The 20519-nt window shown below is 37.3% G+C and overlaps 1 protein-coding gene across 6 annotated transcripts in view; it reads left to right on the top strand.

Moving 5' to 3' along the window:
* Positions 1 to 3805: 3805 nt before the first annotated feature.
* The window catches only part of EXOC1 (exocyst complex component 1), a 52426-nt gene continuing 35712 nt past the window's right edge, over positions 3806 to 20519 (top strand). For 4 of the 6 annotated variants that reach the window (XM_059670780.1, XM_059670797.1, XM_059670755.1 and 1 more), the window contains exons 1-6: positions 3806 to 3962; positions 8345 to 8478; positions 10904 to 11034; positions 14080 to 14239; positions 17309 to 17329; positions 18913 to 19100. In XM_059670780.1, the coding sequence (XP_059526763.1) occupies positions 8355 to 8478; positions 10904 to 11034; positions 14080 to 14239; positions 17309 to 17329; positions 18913 to 19100 (624 nt within the window). In that variant the 5' untranslated portion in view covers positions 3806 to 3962; positions 8345 to 8354. The remainder of the gene's footprint in view (positions 3963 to 8344; positions 8479 to 10903; positions 11035 to 14079; positions 14240 to 17308; positions 17330 to 18912; positions 19101 to 20519) is intronic. The other 2 variants (XM_059670787.1, XM_059670763.1) reach the window with 1 other exon arrangement.

The raw sequence follows: 20519 nt of genomic DNA, 5'->3' as shown, positions 1-20519 counted from the left end.
TATTCAATTCTCTGAACTCATATTCTCAAGTAAACTACCTTTGTCTAAAGCTCTGCATTCGATGGAACTGTGGGCACCAAAAGTGGCTCTAGAAAGCAAACCCTCAGTCTGGGATTTTGGAAGCTGAGCCTACAAACTGATCACAAGACAATAAGGACCCCCCGCCCCTGCTGGTTTTAAGTGTTTGGTGGTTGAAAATGGAAAGCGGTGATGATCCCTAACATACAGCAGCATCACAATTACTCAGTTGTGGCAGATTGGAATTCGATGCAGACAGAAAATGATTCATTGGATTATACTGAGCATTCTGAAAGCAATGGTAATTATAAGGGATGCTGACTTCTGTTAACTGCTTTGGATACCTTAACAAAGGAAAATGATGGTCTCAGTTTGGCCAACAATCAAATCATGGCACACTGTGAAAGCAGGATAGCCACTGAGAAGCCTGTGCTAAAAATCAGCCCCAATATATAATCATAAGGGTGGCAGGTCTGCAAAGGAGTCTTAATGCACAGCCTTGAGACATCACCCATTGTCAACGCCAGGGCCCTACTGTGAAAATGATAGGACTTTGAAACCTAGAATGTGGACATTTGTGTGGACATGGCTTATAATTTTAAACCCTCGGGTTTTAGTCACCCGGTGTGCCAACAGCCCCCTTAGTCTTTTGTTGTTGTTGTTCCCTTAGTCCTGACAAAGGAAAGCAGCCTCTCCTTGTCTTGAAATACTGCAAAGTATATATCTGAGGAAAGTGCCTCCCAAATGACCTCATTTTTCTCAATATCCACCCCCTCACTGACTTGAGCCTATAAGCAGGGTCCGATCTCAGCACAGCCTATGTTGGGGATTGCAATCCCTGCTCTAGAAAGAACTAGACCAGGGTTCCTTAATCTAGACCAGGGTTCCTCAATCTCAGCACCAGTGATAGTTTGGGCTGAATAATTCGTTGTTGTGAAGGGTTGTCCTGTGTATTATAGTTTGTTTAGCAGCATTCCTATCATCTACATGCTTGTAGAATACCCCCACTAATGAGAATAAAAAATGTCTCCAGACATTTCCAAGTGTCCCCTGGGGATCAAAATCACCCCAAGTTGAGAATCACTGAATGAGACTAACTCAAAAGGAATTACAGAACTGGCTAATATGTACCAAGAGGAACCATGGGACTGTGTGAGAGTGACTATTTAGAATGTTAAACCAGAGGAATCAGGTTATAAGGCTGGACAGGGGTGAACTTATGACATGGGCCATTTACCTGTGATTTTAGACTTAAGGTTTTAGTAAGAACATCTGGGGTCAGTCCTAATATACAGCCTTGGTGTCTCCTTAAGCTTGGAGATGATGATAGTCTGTGCTAAACGAGATGTTAGAACAATTCTGAATCAACACTGAAAAAGAAATTAAAAGATTCAGGGAAGCCAGAATGTTAGAATGAATTTATTATGTGATACTAAAGAGCCACCATTAGAATGTTTCCCCAAATAAACTACTGCACATAGCCTTTGTTTCAGCCTCTACTTTTTGGGGAATCCAGGAAGGGAGGGGAAAGTGGAGAATTTAATTTTTGGACATATAAGTTTCAGATGCTTAACAGACATCCAAATGGAAATGTTGGGGAGACAATAGATACACAATCTGGAGTTCGGGGAAGAAGTCCAGGCTTCTGAAATGCAATTCACTTTCCAACTTTGAAGAGGGATGTAAACATAAAGCTTTAAAAAGGGGGGAGACAATAGCACATGCAATTGTCACATAAAGTGTTTCCACAGTAAGTGTTTTGGGACCAAGCAGGAAGGACCTCAGGGGTATTTGTAAAGATAGGACTTGACACAGATTATGTCTTAAAAGGGATTTAATTTCATTATTCAATGAAATTAAAAAGCATTCCAAGTAGCACTGACTAGAGCAGCCGTGGGCAAACTATGGCCTGTTTGAAATGAATAAAATTATTGAAAAAAAAGACCGTACCCTTTTATGTAATGATGTTTACTTTGAATTTATATTAGTTCACACAAACACTCCATCCATGCTTTTGTTCCGGCCCTCCGGTCCAGTTTAAGAACCCATTGTGGCCCTCGAGTCAAAAAGTTTGCCCACCCCTGGACTAGAGCATATTGATATCAGTGGCAAACATGTCCCTCGTTCTGCTGATTTTTCCACCTAATTATATCTTTAGATAAACACCGGAAGACATTGCACAGCTCATTTGTCTCTTTCTCGGTGAATAGATCCCTGACAGAGTGAGTTATTACCTCTTTTGCATTCCCATGGAACTTATCTACCTCTGTTGTTGGGTTTACCACATTATACTGCAATTTATCTACCTATTTAATTCTGTCTCCCCAATGAGAGTGTGCCCTCTTCTTAGTGGGGTCTCTGTCTTTGTATCTCCAGCACCAACACAGTGCCTGGCATAGAGGTGGCACTGCTTGTCAAATAAATGAATCCATGCATGAATGGATCCCTACAGAACCCTTGCAAAGCACTGCTTTTGCACTGGAGCAAAGAAATCACTCCTTTGAATTCCCAACACCTCACTTTGGTCAATTACTTTTTTTTATTCTATACTAGAGGCCCAGTGCACGAAATTCGTGCATGGGGGTGGTGGGTGGGGGCCGTCCCTCAGTTAGCCTGCACCCTCTTGCAATCTGGGACCCCCTCGGGGAATGTCCAACTGCAGGTTTCGGCCTGATCATCCCTGCAGGAGTGGGCCTAAACTGGCAGTCAGACATCCCTCTCGCAATCCCGGACCGCAATCCGGGACCACTGGCTCCTAACCGTTCACCTGCCTGATCACCCCTGACCGCTGGCCTGCCTGCCTGATTGCTTCTAACCGCCTCTGCCTTGGCCCCGCAGCATGGCTTCATCTGGAAGGTGGTTCAGCTGTCCGGTCTAATTAGCATATTAGCTTTTATTATTATAGATGTGTATGTGTGTGTGTCTTGTTTAGCCCTACCATACTGTGAACTTCTTCAGGGCAGATTCATGTCTGAACCATCTCCCTCCGCTCTGGCTGCCCTTCCTCCATCAAAGGGCCTGGCATACAACAGGTGCCAAGATTATGGCGTAAATGAATCCCTTGCTTTGCAAACAACATTTGTATCATCTATACTTCTCAAACTTAACCCTGCATAGGCATCATCTCGTTAACACTTCATCGGATCTCTTCTTTTTTAAAAAAAAATTTTTTTAAAATTAATTTCAGAGAGGAAGGGAGAGGGAGAGAGAGAAACATCAATGATGAGAGGGAATCATTGATGAGTTGCCTCCTGCACGCCCCCTACTGAGGATCGAGCCGGCAACCCCGGCAAGTGATCAGACCTGGAATCCAACCTGGACCTTCTAGTAACTAGAATCTAGGTCCTAGACCGAATCTCTTCTTCTTCTTCTTTTTTTTAATATATACTTTATTGATTTTTTACAGAGAGGAAGGGAGAGGGATAGAGAGTCAGAAACATCGATCAGCTGCCTCCTGCACACCTCCTACTGGGGATGTGCCCGCAACCAAGGTACATGCCCTTGACCGGAATCGAACCCGGGACCCCTCAGTCCGCAGGCCGACGCTCCATCCCCTGAGCCAAACCGGCTACGGCCGGAATCTCTTCTTAAATAAACTGTTAGGTAAATAACTCCTCTACAGAGTGTAATGTCACCAGCGCCAAATCCTCAGGCGCCCAGGCAGTGTCTGAGCGATGGAAGCTGCCCCACGGCCTGAGGCCCAAACGCCCCTTCCGCCAGGCCTTGCCCCGCCTCCCCACGCCCACCGCCGCCTTTTTCCTTCTCCGCCGGGTCCACTTCCGGCGTCGTTTATCACGTGCCCGGATGTGGGAAGTGGTGGCTGCACCGCTTCCCGTTCACTGCTCCACCGAGGGGCGCGTCTTAGGAGCGGCGGCCGCCCCGCCCCGTCGCCTTTCGGTTTGGGAGGATCCGCCTGGGCACCGCCGGGTCGGCCCGGCCTCGCGGTAAGCCTCGGGCCGCGCTGCCCAGTCGTCCCGGCGGCGGAAGGACGAGCGGGCCGCGGGCGCCGGGGTCCCGGGGCTGCTCCCCCGTCCCCTGCTGGCTCGGCGCCCGCGTCGGTACCTCTCGCTCCGCTCTGGCCGCCCTTCCTCTCCCGCCTGTGGGTCGGACGCAGAGTCCGCCCGGAGCCTCCCCAGCTCCTCGCTGCCCTGGGGCCGGGAGAGCCGTCCCCACACATCCACTGTGGGTCCGCCCAGGAACCAGGTGTCATTGGGCGAACGGCCCTGATCATGTGCTCTTTGGCTCGGACCCGGGCAGGAGGGCGTGACAGCACCTTCCCCTTCTTTGTCCAAATACACATTTTCTTCTAAATCTCTTAAGTGCGTTTCCCTGTGTCCGTGCACGGTTTTCTCCGCCGGGTGACGGTGCTCCGCGGGCTGAGATGTCTTGATGGCATACGGGGCCCAGCCCACCCTGACGCTCACAGGGACAAGCTGTTTGCCAGGAAATGTGCCGATCAAGCGGGATTTCAGGAAACGAGAGCCAGCCGAGAGTGTATGACTGCCCCTGGAACGCGGTCAAACGTGGGTTCTTAGATCTGGAAAGTAACTTCAGAGGACAGAGTGATCTATCCGCTGTCTTTACAGAAAGGTGCTTGTAAAGGCTGTAAGAGTTCATCGCGTGACCCTTAGGACGTAGATGCCATGGAGGCACTGGTGGTGGTGTCTTCATGAACTAGTCTGTCGTGTTCATCGCTGTAACCTAGAACAGTGCCTGGCGCACGTAGTATGACATCAGTATTTGCTGAATGAACGGGGGCCACCTAGTGCCTTTCCTTATGCCTAACTCCTTTAGGAGGTATGGCCAGTCCTCTTACTCTTTTTCTACCACGAACCATATACGTAGTCAGTTGTTGCTTTTAACCAGAGAGGAACTGTGTTGTAAACATTGGCCACTAATGGTCATTCATCTGGCCGGTTTTTACCATTCCGTTGAGGTTACCGCAGCAGGTGTTCGTTGAATACCTACTAAGAAAGAACACAGAACTATGCCAAAGCGCGTCTTTCCTTCTTCCCCTCCCTCCCCTCTTCCCCCTTCTCTCTCTGTGTCTCTTAAGAGTCTTTGAGATGCACAAGCTTACACTCTCATGAAGCAGTTTGCAGCAAGGCTTGACTGCTTAGTAAGTACAGTGAGTGCCACAGCAATGGAGAGATCAATTTGGAATAAGATCTTTATTGAATCAACTTTATGTAAACAGCGAAATATAATTAGGGGTTGGATAGTTGATATTCCCCACATGGAAAAGCACCTAAGCAAAGATTTAAAGACCAGAATGAACAACAGGGCTTGGAGTGGAAGGTTTGTATTTGGGAACACTAATAAGGGTTGAGCAAGAGCGTGTTTTAATGAAAGCTGTGTTTTAATATTCCTAGTTTGTTGAGTGTTTTGGGGTTGTGGAAGCTTGCAAAGAGATAACCGGATATTGTACTGTTAAATAAATGTAATTGATGTGAACCTGGATTAGTGCGTTGACAGTGGGAACAAAATGTTTCGATGAGGGGAAATAACAGAATGTGGTAGCAGATTTCATGTTGACAAGGGAGGAGGGGAATCAAATATGACAGATCAAAATCTGGACACTACTAGTCACACTAAATGCCATCAAGAACCTCAGCCCGTGGAGCATTGTCACCCAGCGGAGAAAATGAACCTGGACCTTTGTTTACAGATGTGAGAGTTGGCAAGATGGAACTAAGCTTGGGGAAGTTATCATTGTCATGTTATTTGGTTTTCATTTTAGTTAATTTATTAGATGCCTACTGTGTCCTTGCCAAAAGAATACAAAGATGAGTAAGACATGGTCCTTGTCTACAAGGAGCTACTTTTAATGGGAGGGGAGAATACAACTAGCTAGAAAATATAGTTTTAAGTGCTGTGTTAGCAGAGTATAGAGGAAGTGTTAGAGAAGTGGAAAGGGAATTATTCATTGTGTATGTGTGACTGCTTCACAGATTTTGAGGGATGAGTTGGACTTTCCCAGAGAGAAAAGAATTCCAGAAAAAGGAAATTGCATTAATAAAACCTAGGGATAGAAAGAAAAGTAAACTGGCCAGTATCCTGTGCGGCTTGGGAATGGGGTGGAATAGAACTTTTAACACAGATGTAGGCCCTATAACATATTAAGGAATTGGTAACAAGGGCATTTTGTAATAAGTGGTATGGAGGTTAAGATGGGTGAAGATGGAGAGAGGTGGAAAAGAAGGCAATTGGTAAAAATTGTACTTCATGGCTTCTTTATTCTCTGCAGAATAGATGAAGTCATTTGCAGAGAGAGAGGAGGCTGGTACTGGAGTTGGGGGTTGGAAGAAAGAAATAAGGATTTGCAACAACACTAGTGGGGAGCAGGAAGAGGAATCATTGAAGGAAATTTTAAAGAATTGCTGAGCAACATTGAAAGTCTAGCTTTGTTTGGATTTAGATATAATGAATACAGTGAACAAGGACATGTGGCCTTTTTAAGTGGTATATGGTAGCACAAGAGAAGTGGGGAAATATATACTGTTTATGGAGATTATAAACAGAGTGAACTTATCTACAAACAGAGTAAGATCTTGAAGGGGTAGTGTGGATGTAGAGAAGTGGACACTGTTCCCAGGGCTAGGTTTGAAAAGAAGCTTGGGAGAGGTCAGGTAGACAAAAGAGGAAAGAGAAGGAGGTCTGAAGACTAGAGGCTGAGATGAGGAGAAAGAGGGAATATCTAATTTTTGTAAGAAAAGCAGTTTTTTGAGTTGGAGCAAAGACAAAATTTTCACAGTAAAATAAAGGAGATACCTTGTTTACAAGTCTCCTTGTGTTATAAAAATTCATTCTATGTCATTTACTTAAAATATACTTTCTTCATTTTCTATAGAAATGGTATCAGAAGTAGAAGTTAATTTCCTAAGCAGGCTCACATACATGAAATACTGCACTTACATTGGAAAATAGTACTATATATTCACACACACTATATATATGTATATATATGTATAAAGATACCTTTCAAAAATAAGATTAAAAATATTTTTAAAAATATTTAACTCAATCTGATATTTTTAAAAACACGTTGAATAACATGAGAAAAAGGAGATAAATGAAAACCTTTTTTTTAAAAAAATCCTTACCCAAGGATATTTTTTCCATAGATTTCTAGAGAGAGTGGATGGGGGTGGGGAGAGAAATATCGATCAGTTACCTCCCGCACACACTCCCCTGGGGTTGAGGAACCTGCAACCAAGGTATGTGCCCTTGACTGGGAATCAGGCCGTGATTCTTCACTGCACAGGCTGGTGCTCTAACCACTGAGAAACTGGCCAGGGCAGAAACCTATTTTTTTTTTAAAGCATCTTTTTTTAAAAAATATATTTTATTGATTTTTTTACAGAGAGGAAGGGAAAGGGATAGAGAGTTAGAAACATCGATGAGAGAGAAACATCGATCAGCTGCCTCCTGCACATCCCCATGTACAAGTTTTTGTGTGGACATAAATGTTCAATTCTCTTGACTATATACCTAGGAGTGGAATTGCTGGGTCATTTGTTAAGTCCATATTTAACTTTTTGAGGAATCACCAAACTGTTTTCCAAAGTGGCTGCACCATTTTATAATAGCCAGTATGAGAGTTCCTTTTTTTCCACCTCTTTACCAACCTTTGTCTTTTCACTGTTACCTACCCTAGTGGGTGTAAAGTGGTAGGTATCTCATTGTGGTTTTGATTTAGATTTTTCTAATGTTAATGATGTGGACCATCTTTTCATGTGCTTAAAATCCTTTGCTTGCCCGGCCGGTGTGGCCCAGTGGTTGAGTGTCGACTCAGGCACCAAGAGGTTGCTGATTCCATTCCCGGTCAGGGCACATGCCTGGGTTCCAGGCTCAATCCCTGGGAGAGGGCATGTAGGAGGTGCTGATCTAGGTCTCGTTGATGTTTCTATCTCCCTCTTCCTTCTTCTCTCTGAAATCAGTAAAAAAAAATTTTTTAAATCCTTTTCTCAGTTCTTAATTGGGCTATTGGTCTTTTTACTGTTGAGTTGTAATTGAGTGGTAAGAGATCTTTATATAAGAAATTTATATTTAAAGATTGAGCATGAGTTTTTAAATTTTTTCCTTAACTTTTCATTTTATATTATAATATTTGGTGAGCACTTCCAAAGATTTTAGAGTTTGATAACACTGGATCTCTAATTTCTTTTTCAGCTTTTTATTTTTCTGATATAGGTATATTAATGTATTAAATCATTCTCCCTATGCTTATTAGCCATCAATAAGATAATTTTTATCATAAATGGAACAATGTAAGGTAGAATGATTTTGAGAATGAACTTAATATAGATATTCCGAATCTTTTCAGCTGAGTAAAGATGACAGCAATCAAGCATGCGTTACAAAGAGACATTTTTACACCAAATGATGAACGCCTACTGAGTATTGTCAATGTCTGCAAAGCAGGAAAAAAGAAAAAGAACTGTTTTTTGTGTGCCACAGGTGGGTATGTAGTAAGAAAAGGTTCTTGTTTGGCATTCTTTTATTTTCTAGAGGACTTTTTTTCCTTTTTAAAATATTCGCATTGTTTCTCTAGCTGAAAAATTGTTGGACCAGCAAATTTATTCTTAAAAATTCTTTTTTTAAATGAGTATTGAGTAGATACAAAAGAATTTCTATTTTATATATATAAAATGAAAACTAACCATACCATGATACTTGGGTTTTTACAGACTATTAATACTTTCAATCTGGTGGTTGTGAAATAGTATTTCATTGTGGCTTTAAATTGGATCTCCTTAATTAATAATGAGATTGAGCCTCTTTTCACAAATGTATTATCTATTTAGTTTCCTTGTCTAAGAAATGTGCCTGTTGGCCCTGGCCAGGTATCGAAGTTGTCTGGATAAGCCAAGTTGCAGGTTCAATTCCCAGTCAGGGCATGTACAGGAATCAATCAATAAATGCATAAATAAGTAGAAAAATAAATTGACCTCACTCTCTTTCTCTGACTCTATCTCTAAAAATCAATTTAAAAAAAGAAATTTGCCTGTTAAGACCTTTTTCTCATTTTTCTGTAGTGTTGCTTGTCCTTTTGTTGTTTTAAGTTCTTTATATAATCTGGATACTAATCCTTTGTTGTTTATATGCATCCCAGTTAGTGGCTTATGTTTTCACTTTTTATGATGTCTTTTAATGAAATTTATTATTTTAAATGAAATCAAATTAATCAATCTGATTTTTTCTGTCTTCCCCTTTTGGTGTTTTACTTAAAATATCCTTCCCTATCCTAGAGTAATGAAAGTTTTCACCTATATTATTTTCTAAAAGTTTTATAATTTTACCTTTTACATTATAGTCTTTAATTTGTTGTGTTCATGTTTGTAGTGATGAGTGTGAGTGTATCTGTTTCTGGGTTTTTTCTTATATTTAGTTTTTATTTTATCTTGTTTGGTACTTTATTCTTTCACCTAAATTTTAGAATCAACTTGTCAAGTTCCAGATTTTGTTGGGATTTTTATTGGAATTGTTTTGAGTCTGTAGTTCACTTTGGAGAGGTCTTGCATTTTTAAATTGAGTCTTCTCCAGGAACATGGTGTAGTTCTCCATGTATCTGGGTCTTTTTGTAATGCCTTTCAATAAGGTTTATGGTTGTAAAGGCTTTATTCCTAGATTTTTGATCCTATCATAGCATTAATATACTTTTTAAGACTTTATTTTTTAGAGCACTTTAAGTTTACAACAAAACCGAGAGGGAGATAGAAATTTTCCATATACCCCTTCCTGCCCCCACACATACATAGCTCTCCCTTTATTAATACCACTCACAATAGTGGTATATTTGCTACCAAAACAAACCTACACTGACACATCACAGTCACCCAAAGTCCATAGTTTACCTTTAGGATTCACTCTTGGTATTGTACTGTCTGTGGTTGTGGACAAATGTATAATGATTTATATCCATCATTAAAGTATCATACAGAGTATTTTCCCTGCCCTAAAAATCTTCTCTGCATTCTGTCTGTTCATCTCTCCCTCACTCCTGGCAACCATTGATCTTTTTACTCTCCATATTGTTGCCTTTTCCAGAGTGTCATATAGTTGGAATCACACAGTATGTAGCCTTCTCAGATTGGTTTCTTTCACTTAATACTGTGCATTTAGAGTTCACCCATGTGTTTTCCTGGCTTGATAGTTCATTTCTTTTCAGTTCTTAATAACATTCCATTGCCTGGATATACCACAGTTTATCCACTCACCTACTGAAGGACATCTTGGTTGCTTTCAAGTTTTGGCAATTATGAATAAAGCAGCTATAAACATCAGTGTGTAGGTTTTTGTGCAGACATTTGTTTTCAGCTCCTTTGGGTAGATGACGAAGAGCACAGTGGCTGGATTGTATGGTAGGAGTATATTTAGTTTTGTAAGAAACCGAGAAACTATTTTCCAAAGTGACTGTACCATTTGCATTCCCACCAGCAATGTATGAGAATTCCTTTTGCTTCACATCCTCGCCAGCATTTTGTATTGTCAGCGTTTCAGATTTTGGCCACATTAATAGATGTGTAGTACTAGCTTATTGTTTTAATTTGTGGAGCATGTTTTCTTATGCTTCTTTGTGACCTGTGTCTCCTCTTGGTGAGGTGTCAAGGTTTTTGGCCCATTTTTTAATCAGCTTTTATTTCTTGCTGAGTTTTAAGAGCATCATTTCTCAAGCAATCTGCCTCGGGCCCTCTAGTATGATTTAGAATTTTTCATTAGTATTCTGAGTATTCTTCAGTCATAGCATTTGTTATGAACTATTGCTCCTTTTTTAGTACAGTGTATAGGCACCTGACAGCTATATTTGCAATGAGTGAATGAATGAATGACAAATGAGTAAGTGAATAATATTTCTAATGTAAGTGTGTGTTTCATTCAACAGTGACAACTGAACGCCCTGTGCAGGTGAAGGTGGTCAAAGTCAAGAAATCTGATAAAGGAGATTTCTACAAAAGGCAGATTGCTTGGGCCCTTCGAGACCTTGCTGTGGTAGATGCCAAAGATGCTATTAAAGTATGGGTTTTTTCAAGTGCTTTCTTTTTTTTTTCTTTTTTTTACCTGTGTTCAAAAAGTGTCTTTCATTTTATGGCATAGTATTATGTCTTTTAAAATGGTCTAATCTTGCTGTTTTGTGATCCACTGGTCCATCAGCTAAATAAGAATTAGTCTAAACTGTATCATTCAACTTTCCATTCTCCCATTCCCCACTCTTAGGCTACTGAAAATAAGTACATATATGTTTGCTTCATTGTTTTTGCTTTTTTTGAGCTACAGTTATGTTTGTGTATAAGACATAAACTAGAGCAAAATAACCTTGAATCTGTGCATATAAGTCAGGTATACTTAGTATAAAATCCATAAATTAGTACAGATTTAAAACAGTGTATTGTTGTTTTTTAAAAAATCATTGTTCCAGGAAAACTTAGTTCAAACAGACATGTAATACATGTTTTCCTTAGTCCTCACGAATTAATATGGAATCACCAACTGAAGCACCTTTTGAGGCCATCGTCTGATGTTTGTGGCTCGATTAAAGGAAATGATAGTGAGTTACACACCTTATTTTAAGGAATTTCAAGAATAAGATATAAGAATATAAATATTACACCTTTCATTTAAGCCATATTCAAACTCCAAGAAAGTTGAATAAGATGAAAATCATGTTAAAGGGCCACCTTTATTACTGACAATGCATGGATTTCCACAGCAATACCTTATTCAAAGAAATCAAGAACTCCTCTGATTAACTTAGGTGCTTCCCCTCCTCCTCTTCCTCTGCAGCCCAAAGGCAACCCCAGAGCTCCAGAGAATGCTTGGTACCACATACACTGGCACTGTTGATGGGGCTAGCACCAAGGTTTGCATTAATGCACTACAGGTGCCCTTTGATTTAAGTCTCATACATTTATTAAAAAGACACAAAGAAGTAAAAACTACCTCTGTAGAGTAATCTGATAACATAAAATTCTCGTTTTATTCTTACCCTGGTACCAATCTGTGAGGAACTGAAAACTAGACAGAATGACAGGCAGTTGAGTCAGGTGAAAAATAATTTTCTAATGAAGCTAAAACAACTTTAGGAGAGCCCTGCGTATCTGCAGACTTCAGATTTCTTTCAAATATAGAAAATGCCTTTAAGTACAAACTAGGCCTCTGCTTTTATTCCTAAGGAGCACCCCGTTTTTAGAAAACTACAGAAACAGGGTTTTGCGGGTGCTTTGAGTGTATGTGTATGTTTGGAAAGAAAATTAAAATGGGATTTAAAAAATACTTTAATAAATTATTTAACAAATAATTTTTGTTACTCTGGGGAGGGATCAAGAATAGAGACTCTTTTGGTAGGTTTCTGTTTAAGAGAAAATACTTTAAGGGCTTTTTAGAAACTTACCTTTATTGAAAAGCCTTTTTTCCTTCAATAGATTTGCACTTCATAACCCCATTGACTTGCATAATTCGCTAACTTGGCTGAATGCTTATTGGAATGCTTTCTCACAGATGACGCCTCATTGCTGACTTGCTTAATGGACTTTTCTATTTTATTTTATGTAGGCACCTTGGTGTGTATATGCTATATATGGATATAAAACATAAAATTTTTATACCTAGCCTAACATTAGGCATTTAGTATCACACATTGATTTGTGTGAGTGTTGCCACTGGAGCACTCAGCTTGTTTTATGGCATTATGGGAAATATTCCCAGAGAAGAGACCATTTCCCATCAAGTTTCATATTAGTTGCCAATACTCTTAGATTTTTTTTTTGTAAGTAATAATGCAACTACCTATTCATTGTAAATGTAGGTTTTTAATCTTTTGACATTCAGTTCTGTTTATTGAGATATAAATTAAATTAGTAGTTCCATGCTACTATAATATGATAGTGCCATGCACGGGTCAAATCCTGATCCCTAAATTATCTCAAGTCTTCACAGTATAAGTCTGATATAACTTCTCTTGCCTTTAAGGTTTTTATTTACATTTTGTTCCCCCTAAATAACACTTTAAATTAATTGAATATATTAGCCTTCTGTAAACTATTAACATTTGAGTCTATTTTTTTAAAATTCTTTGGATATGAAGAAAAGTATATGTCCATATGTTTTCATTTTTATATTGTAGTAAAGTAGTTTTACATTCAAGGGAGAATTAGCCTGGCATGAAATTATCGCTATAATGTGGTTCAAGAGACATGTAGAAATTATAGTGCAATTTCTTCACATCAGATGAGCTTCTTTTTGACTTTTGAGACACCTTTAATCATTCTCTATTTTCAGAATTGAAAACAGTTAGGGTCAGTCTCTGCTTTTTACCTGACCTGTTCTAGAGAAAACCACATGAGGATATAGATTGTATTTTTTCTTATATATTATAATTAGAGACATATTCTTTATCAAGGAATTAGTGTCAAATCATAGTTATGAATAAAGTACATTACCAAAGAAGAGGTAAAACTCTAAAACCCATAGGCAATTTAAAAAGAAAAATTAGGTCTGCATCCAGTGATGGCGAACCTATGACACGCGAACTCATTTTTTTGGTTGATTTTTCTTTGTTAAATGGCATTTAAATATATAAAATAAATATCAAAAATATAAGTCTTTGTTTTACTATGGTTGCAAATATCAAAAAATTTCTATACGTGACACAGCACCAGAGTTAAGTTAGGGTTTTTCAAAATGCTGACACACAGAGCTCAAAAGGTTCGCCATCACTGTCTGCATCAAAGCTAGAGACCATTGTAACTTTGCAGATTAGGAAGCTGAGACACAAAGCCATTAAGTAGACATCCTATACTTTTACTCATAGAATTCAGGGAGACAGGAAGAAAATGACCAAAACACTGTGTTGTTTTTAATCTAGCTTCTTTTGGGAGGTAAACAATGTTTTTGCTCTAAATTGAATTCTCTGAGCCATTCTCTATAAATCACTGATTTTTAATGGTGATTTTTTTTTTCCAAGAACAGCCTCAACTTCTTTTTGTTTTATTGAAATGTAGATTTTACAGTAATGAAAATGGGATATAATTAAAAACAATATCTTGTATATTTTTATTTCAGGAAAATCCTGAATTTGATTTACATTTTGAAAAAATATATAAATGGGTTGCCAGCAGCACTGCTGAAAAGAATGCATTTATTTCATGCATTTGGAAATTGAATCAACGCTATCTCCGGAAGAAAATTGATTTTGTCAATGTCAGTTCACAGCTTTTGGAAGGTAAAGTTAAATAAAAATGTCCATGTGAAATCAGTTTTATCTATAACTGAATATATAATTTGATTTTATTCAAAGTAATTAGAACACTGAGTTACCTTTTTGTAAAAGAATTTAAAGACAATTTTTATTTCAGAAGTGATTATTCATTATAGGACCATTATAGATAAATGATACATTAAATTAAATAAATACAAATCACATAAACTTAATCCTCAGAGATAACATTTTGTTAGAATTCTTCTAATCTATGCATATATACTTTTGCAAATAAAGAAATTTACATTGTTTTGTAACTTACTTTCTCATATAATGTATCATGAACATTTTCCATGTTATTAAATACCCAACCTTATTTTTAATTTCTTTCTTTTTTTTTTCTTGTTTATTTATTCTTTTACCCAACCTTATTTTTAATGGCATCATAGTATTCCATTATATGGGTATGCTATAATTTATTTAGTCATGTACTTTTAATTTTCCAATATTTGCTTTTTTTTAATATATATTTTTATTGATTTCAGAGAGGAAGGGAGAGGGAGAGAGAGAGATAGCAACATCAGTGATGAGAATCATTGATTGGCTGCCTCCTACATGCCCCACACTGGGGATAGAGCCCACAACCTGGGCACATGCCCAACCTGGAATCAAACCGTGCTCTCCGGTTCATAGATCGGCACTCAACCACTGAGCCAAACCAGCTGGACAAATCTTGGCTTATTTTAAAAAACTCTAAGATGAATATCTTTGTAGCTGTATTTTTGTGCAGAGTATAGTTGTATAGGTGTAATGGTTAAGAACACAACTCTGGAGGGAGATTGCCTGGGTTCAAATCCTGGCTTTGTCACTTACTAGCTGTGGGACTTGGATGATTCTGTGTTTCAGTTTCCCTCATCTAATAAATAGAGGTAATAAAAGTATCTACCCCATAGGATTGTTGTGAGGATTAAATTATTTAATATATAAACATGGTTAGAGCAATGTCAGATATATAGTAAGTACTCAATAAATATTAGTTATTATATTATCAGGATAAAATCCTTAGACATGAAGTTAATTAGGATAATTTTGATCAGTATGTCTTCAGGAATGTTACTACAGATTGTTTTGTGATGCAAGACAAAAATTCTACTGTTAATTATTGAAAATATATGAGATTTTATTCTTTTAAACTTTCTTTCTTAAAGGTATAACATTGTGAGAAAATGGTTCTCTATGCCTTGTAGATGCAATTTGTGTTATATTCTTTATCTCAAAAAAAAGCAGTTGAAAGGACAGAGTTGTTGCTCCTCTTTATTGAGGAAAAAATTAAATTTGTCCTAAGTTGTATATTAACATTTAAAAATAGAATCTTCTATTTTGTCAACATCTGAAATTGCCAATATTCATCCAATCTGACCTATAAAAAGAGCAGTTTCAGATGCCTCAAACGATTCCTTTTCTTAGTCACTTGCGCCTGTCTTTTCTCTATGTTGTTTTACTTACTGTTTTTGTTTGGCCCTGGGTCTTTCTCTCCTTAAATGTAGTATTCTTTCGCATCAGTTATAAGTTAGTGAGCCCATTACTGTTTTCAGGCTTAATGCTTAGAGCTTGCAGAGTCAGGTCACATCTGTTAGGCCTTGTGCTCCTTCCCCCAGTAAAGCTGGCCTTGTGTAGGAGCCCTCAGAGTTGCCCTCTCACCAACATCAGACTCCAATGTCTTGGTGATAGAGTGTGTTGAGGGAATGACCTTCAAAAACTGTACGGTAGCTTGTCATGCCTTAAATAGTGGTTTAATTTTAACTGGCATGTATGTATGTATGTATGTATGTATGTATTTATCTACCTTTTTATTTTTAAATTTCAACGTTGAATATTCTGTTGAGTGAATTTCAAAGCTTTCTATCCTCTTTCCAAATATTACTTATCTCCAGATGTTATTTATTGCCTAATATGTATTTTAAACCAATATATTTTATGAAGTCAACAATATGGGAAAATACATATCCTGCCTATATTGATCTCATTTAGAAATATTACCAAAATTAAAAATGAGAAGAATATTACTGTTATTGAGAATGAAGTGTCTATCTTAAAAAAAAAAGACAGTTTAGTTTTTCAGGGCTTAAAACAAAGGTGTAGACGTTTTCATTTTTATAAATATTAACCCAAATTGAGATCAATTTTAAGAATACTGAGAAGATCTTTAAGGATCTCCTTTTGAAAATCACTTTCTATAAATCAAATAAGCATTGTGTTGGCTTAGTGGAGTTCAGTTTACAAACCTGTTTTACTGGACTTTAAAATCATGGCCATTAATTCCCATTAAAAAAGAAATAGATGTCTCTAATCTTTGAGTGATGTTAGAAACCAAACAAATGATCACCATCTCCCCTTTTAAGAGATAATCATCCAAGTAAGTAAGACTGTTCATTGTGAATGTTAGCAGTAGTGATTTAGTAGTTTTTATTCTCAGCAGAATATAATTTTTAAAAGAGGACTTTGTTAGCAGTTGAAGTAGAGTGAAATATTTGGTTGGCCTTTTCTTTTTCACTTTTGTAATCAGATTTTTTTTTAATCTTTGAGTTGAATCCTTAAATGCCAGCTCAAACTGATATCTTAAGTGTTTTTTAATTGCTTCAATTTTGTCCTTTCTAACAGTGTTTTATGATTAATCCTTTGTGAGGGTGTGTCAGTCCTGGTAAAGAAAGGTTTGGGCCTTGAGTGAAAATAACTAGACTAAATGCATGAGTCACAACTGACCTAAAAATAATCCCCAGGAAGTGATCTGTTTCCCAGTTTTCTCCTACAAGGACTAGTCAGTAGTGTTTCTTAAAAGACTAAGAGAAAATAGAAAGATAAATGTATTTTTAGTAACTGTCTGAAAATGAGTAAGAAAAATAAACTCTGGAAATGTAGCTTCTTATGGATTTTTCCACTTTGTAGTTAATTTTGATATTGTCTTTTAAACCTTGATTTATCATGAATGAAATATGGGTAGTATTTTAAATATTTAAGCCTGTATACTTTTCTACCCAGCTAATATTCTTTGCTTACTTTCCTCTGCTTTTTTCATACCTTTTTACTCTCCAGAACTGCCTAAAGTTACAGAAGGTGCGTAACACCTTTTCTTCTTATTCTATTCTGTATATTTTTATTACTTGCCATTGTTATGTACTATTGGTTGCATATTTTATGAAATTGTGTTCAGGGACAAGTTTATTACTACAAAATCCATACTGTCATAAAATTAATGATACTATTAATTATTAATTTTCAAAGAACTGTTTCATGGGAGAGAAAATATTTCTGAAACAATTATGAACTTTTAAAGTGTTTATTTTATTTTTTAGTGTTTGTTTATCTTACATATCTACTTGTGTAAAGAGCTGTACAGAAAGTTTGGGGTAGTCCGTGCTCCCTGGTGGCTAACAAGCTGTCACACATGACAGTTTAACATTTCCACAATGAGCTAAAATGGACTCATTCAAAGGACAAGGAGCTTGGTGATGCCTCTCTAAAGAACTTATATTTATATACTGTAAACTGCAATTGCCTGTACCAAAAGTTTTAGTTTCCTCTTTTTTTCTTTTTTTTTTTTTTTTGGTCTCAGATATTAGCTAAATGTGCCTAATTATCAATTCTTAAGAGTCCTTTGTTACTTAGAAATAGCTGGTTTTTGTTGTAGGATGAATTAACATGTCAAGTCATACTGAATGTAAATATTTTCATAGAAAATAATGTATATTTAAAGCATCCAGAGTTTGTGATTTAAATTGTGTCCCATTGAGTTTATGAAAATCAGTAACTTTATTTAATAGAGATTTATTTAGAGGATAACAATTGTTTTTTTATTTTACCTCTTTTAACCTCAAGTTTTATGTAAAATCTCACATGTTAAGTGTATTCAAAAAATTGAACTGAAACATTTATCTAGAAAGCATCTCAGATTTGATCTCTTGGTCTTTCGTTATGAAGCATAAGGACCCATGTAAATTTCTGAAATTTTAAATAGCCATGTTGTTGTTGCTTTTTTTCACTATAGAGTTGTTGAGAAAGCTTCAATAGCTGATCTTTAGAAATTTTATCAATGCATATGAAACTTTTTCTAAACAAAGAAACGGAAATATCAGTTAATATTTTCAGTGCCCTAAATAAATTGTGAATCATAGATGCATTTTTTAATTTCAATTAAAAGTTACTGAAAAACAGAACAAAACATTGTTACAAAGGTGAAAAGAACAAAAATAACAGAAGAAAAATGTTACCTCGATAATAAGGAAAGCAAATTGTTTTCTTGTGTCCTAAATTTTTAATTGTTTTGTTAGAGCAACAAGTACCTCAGGCAGGATGAAAAAGGCTAGGCTTGTTTCATGTGTTTTGTTTCTGTTTTTTGTATTTGTTTTTTAGTTTAATTGTGTTTGGGGAAATTGGGACTAAAGCCTATTTTAACACAAGTCACCGAGTTAGACTGCATGTTTTTTTTTAATAATAAACATTAACAGGTGCCATTTTTTTATAAAAATAAGTTTTTCACATATTTTGAATCACTTTCCTATTTTTCAGCCACTAAATGTGACCACTTTACTATTTTTCAGCCACTAAATGTGACCTGTGTTTATAATTGACCTTACCTATAAGTACCATGTTACTGTCCTTCCTACTTTTTTACTATTTTAATTTTTACCTTCTTTAAGAATCTGTTCCAAGTGGAGAAAACCAGAGTGTGACAGGAGGTGATGAAGAAGCAGTAGATGAATACCAAGAGTTAAATGCAAGAGAAGAGCAGGATATTGAAATAATAATGGAAGGCTGTGAATATGCAATTTCTAATGCTGAGGCCTTTGCTGAAAGGTTGTCCAGAGAGCTGCAGGTGCTAGATGGGGTAAGACTATTTTGTAATCTATGATTAGTGATGTGTAGTGGATTGAGAAGACTGGTGATAATCCCATTTTACTGCCTCCCGTGTGATATTGCTGTCTTTATTGCCTGCTGCCATCAGTCTTTCACTGTTCTTGATCAAATGTCAGAACCATTCCTGCCAGTTAGGCCAGTGAAGGCCGTTGGCTAAGGTTATGGATTTTGAGAGGCTCTTGATATGAAATGAAGTAGCCAGCCAGAAACCAATTTAGGATTTGATTTACCCAGCCTCTGAAACACCTCAGAATAGTTCAGTGCAAAAGAATAGCATTATTGTGGGCTAGTAGAAAAGCTTAAGGGAATCATTTACCAAAAGGGAGCAGAATAAGTGTGGTGAGAACAGGAGAGTCAGGGGTAAAGGATGTTTGACTCCTCTGCTGAAATGTTTTGGAATAGATCCTTTAATTTTTATACACAGTTTCTGAGTCTGTATCTAAATGCACACCTTTAGAAAGTAGAGAGCTAAAAGGAGCAGTGATGATGTGAAAAAAATCTAATATGAACACTTGGAGTTTTTTGTTTTGTTTAGACAAGGTAAACATTTAAGAAAAACCTTCAGAGAATAAGGAATATTTTAAAAGTTAAAGAATTTTGGTATTTTAACTTTTTATTCCTTGTCCAAGTTTTTTCCTCATAACATGTTACCTGCCTTCTTAATGTGACTTAGTGGTTTATATTTTCTAATTAATATTGCATTTATGTTTCAAGTCATCATATTGCTTTGCAGTTTAATTTTGGATTTGGCAACTCCTATATTTCAGGGAATTAAAAACAGTAATCAGAAACATTTAGAAAACAGTGATAAGGGAATGGTGGTTTCTTACTGCTTTGCCTAGAAAAGATACGTAGTTGCAAACAAACAAAAAAAGAAAAAAGACCATAGAATAAACTTTCTTATGGCTATATGCTCTTCCACATCCTATTAGTACAAATTGTATTACAGGTACAAATTAGTTCCATGGAACCTCAGTGGCTGGAATACCACTGCTAGCCTCTTGCCTAAGCCCTAAGGTGTTACATAGGCGATTTTGCTTTTGTTTAGGGTTTTACATAAATGTTAAGAAATATAGAAAATTCCTATAGCTAGTAGAATTGGAAGAAATGTTGGAGGTTTCATAGTCTGTGGCCCCTTAATTTACAGAAATGAGAATATACCATTACTGATCTATAATAATAAAAGCATAATATGCTAATTAGACCAGACGTCCTTCCAGACGACCTTCTGGATGAAACGGAGCTGCAAGGGAAGCCCAGGTCCTGGGTGCCAGAGGGAAGCTGGTGCTAGCAGCCAGAGGAAGGAAGGCCTCCTCTTGACGAATGTCCTGTATCAGGCCTCTAGTGGTATATAATGGGGCAGAAATGCACTTGTACAGTCTGTGAAAAT

This window comes from Myotis daubentonii, chromosome 1, assembly GCF_963259705.1.
Source record: "Myotis daubentonii chromosome 1, mMyoDau2.1, whole genome shotgun sequence".
Lineage (NCBI taxonomy): Eukaryota > Metazoa > Chordata > Mammalia > Chiroptera > Vespertilionidae > Myotis > Myotis daubentonii.
Note: the sequence above shows the minus strand (reverse complement) of the source record. Positions and strands in the feature narration are given on the sequence as shown.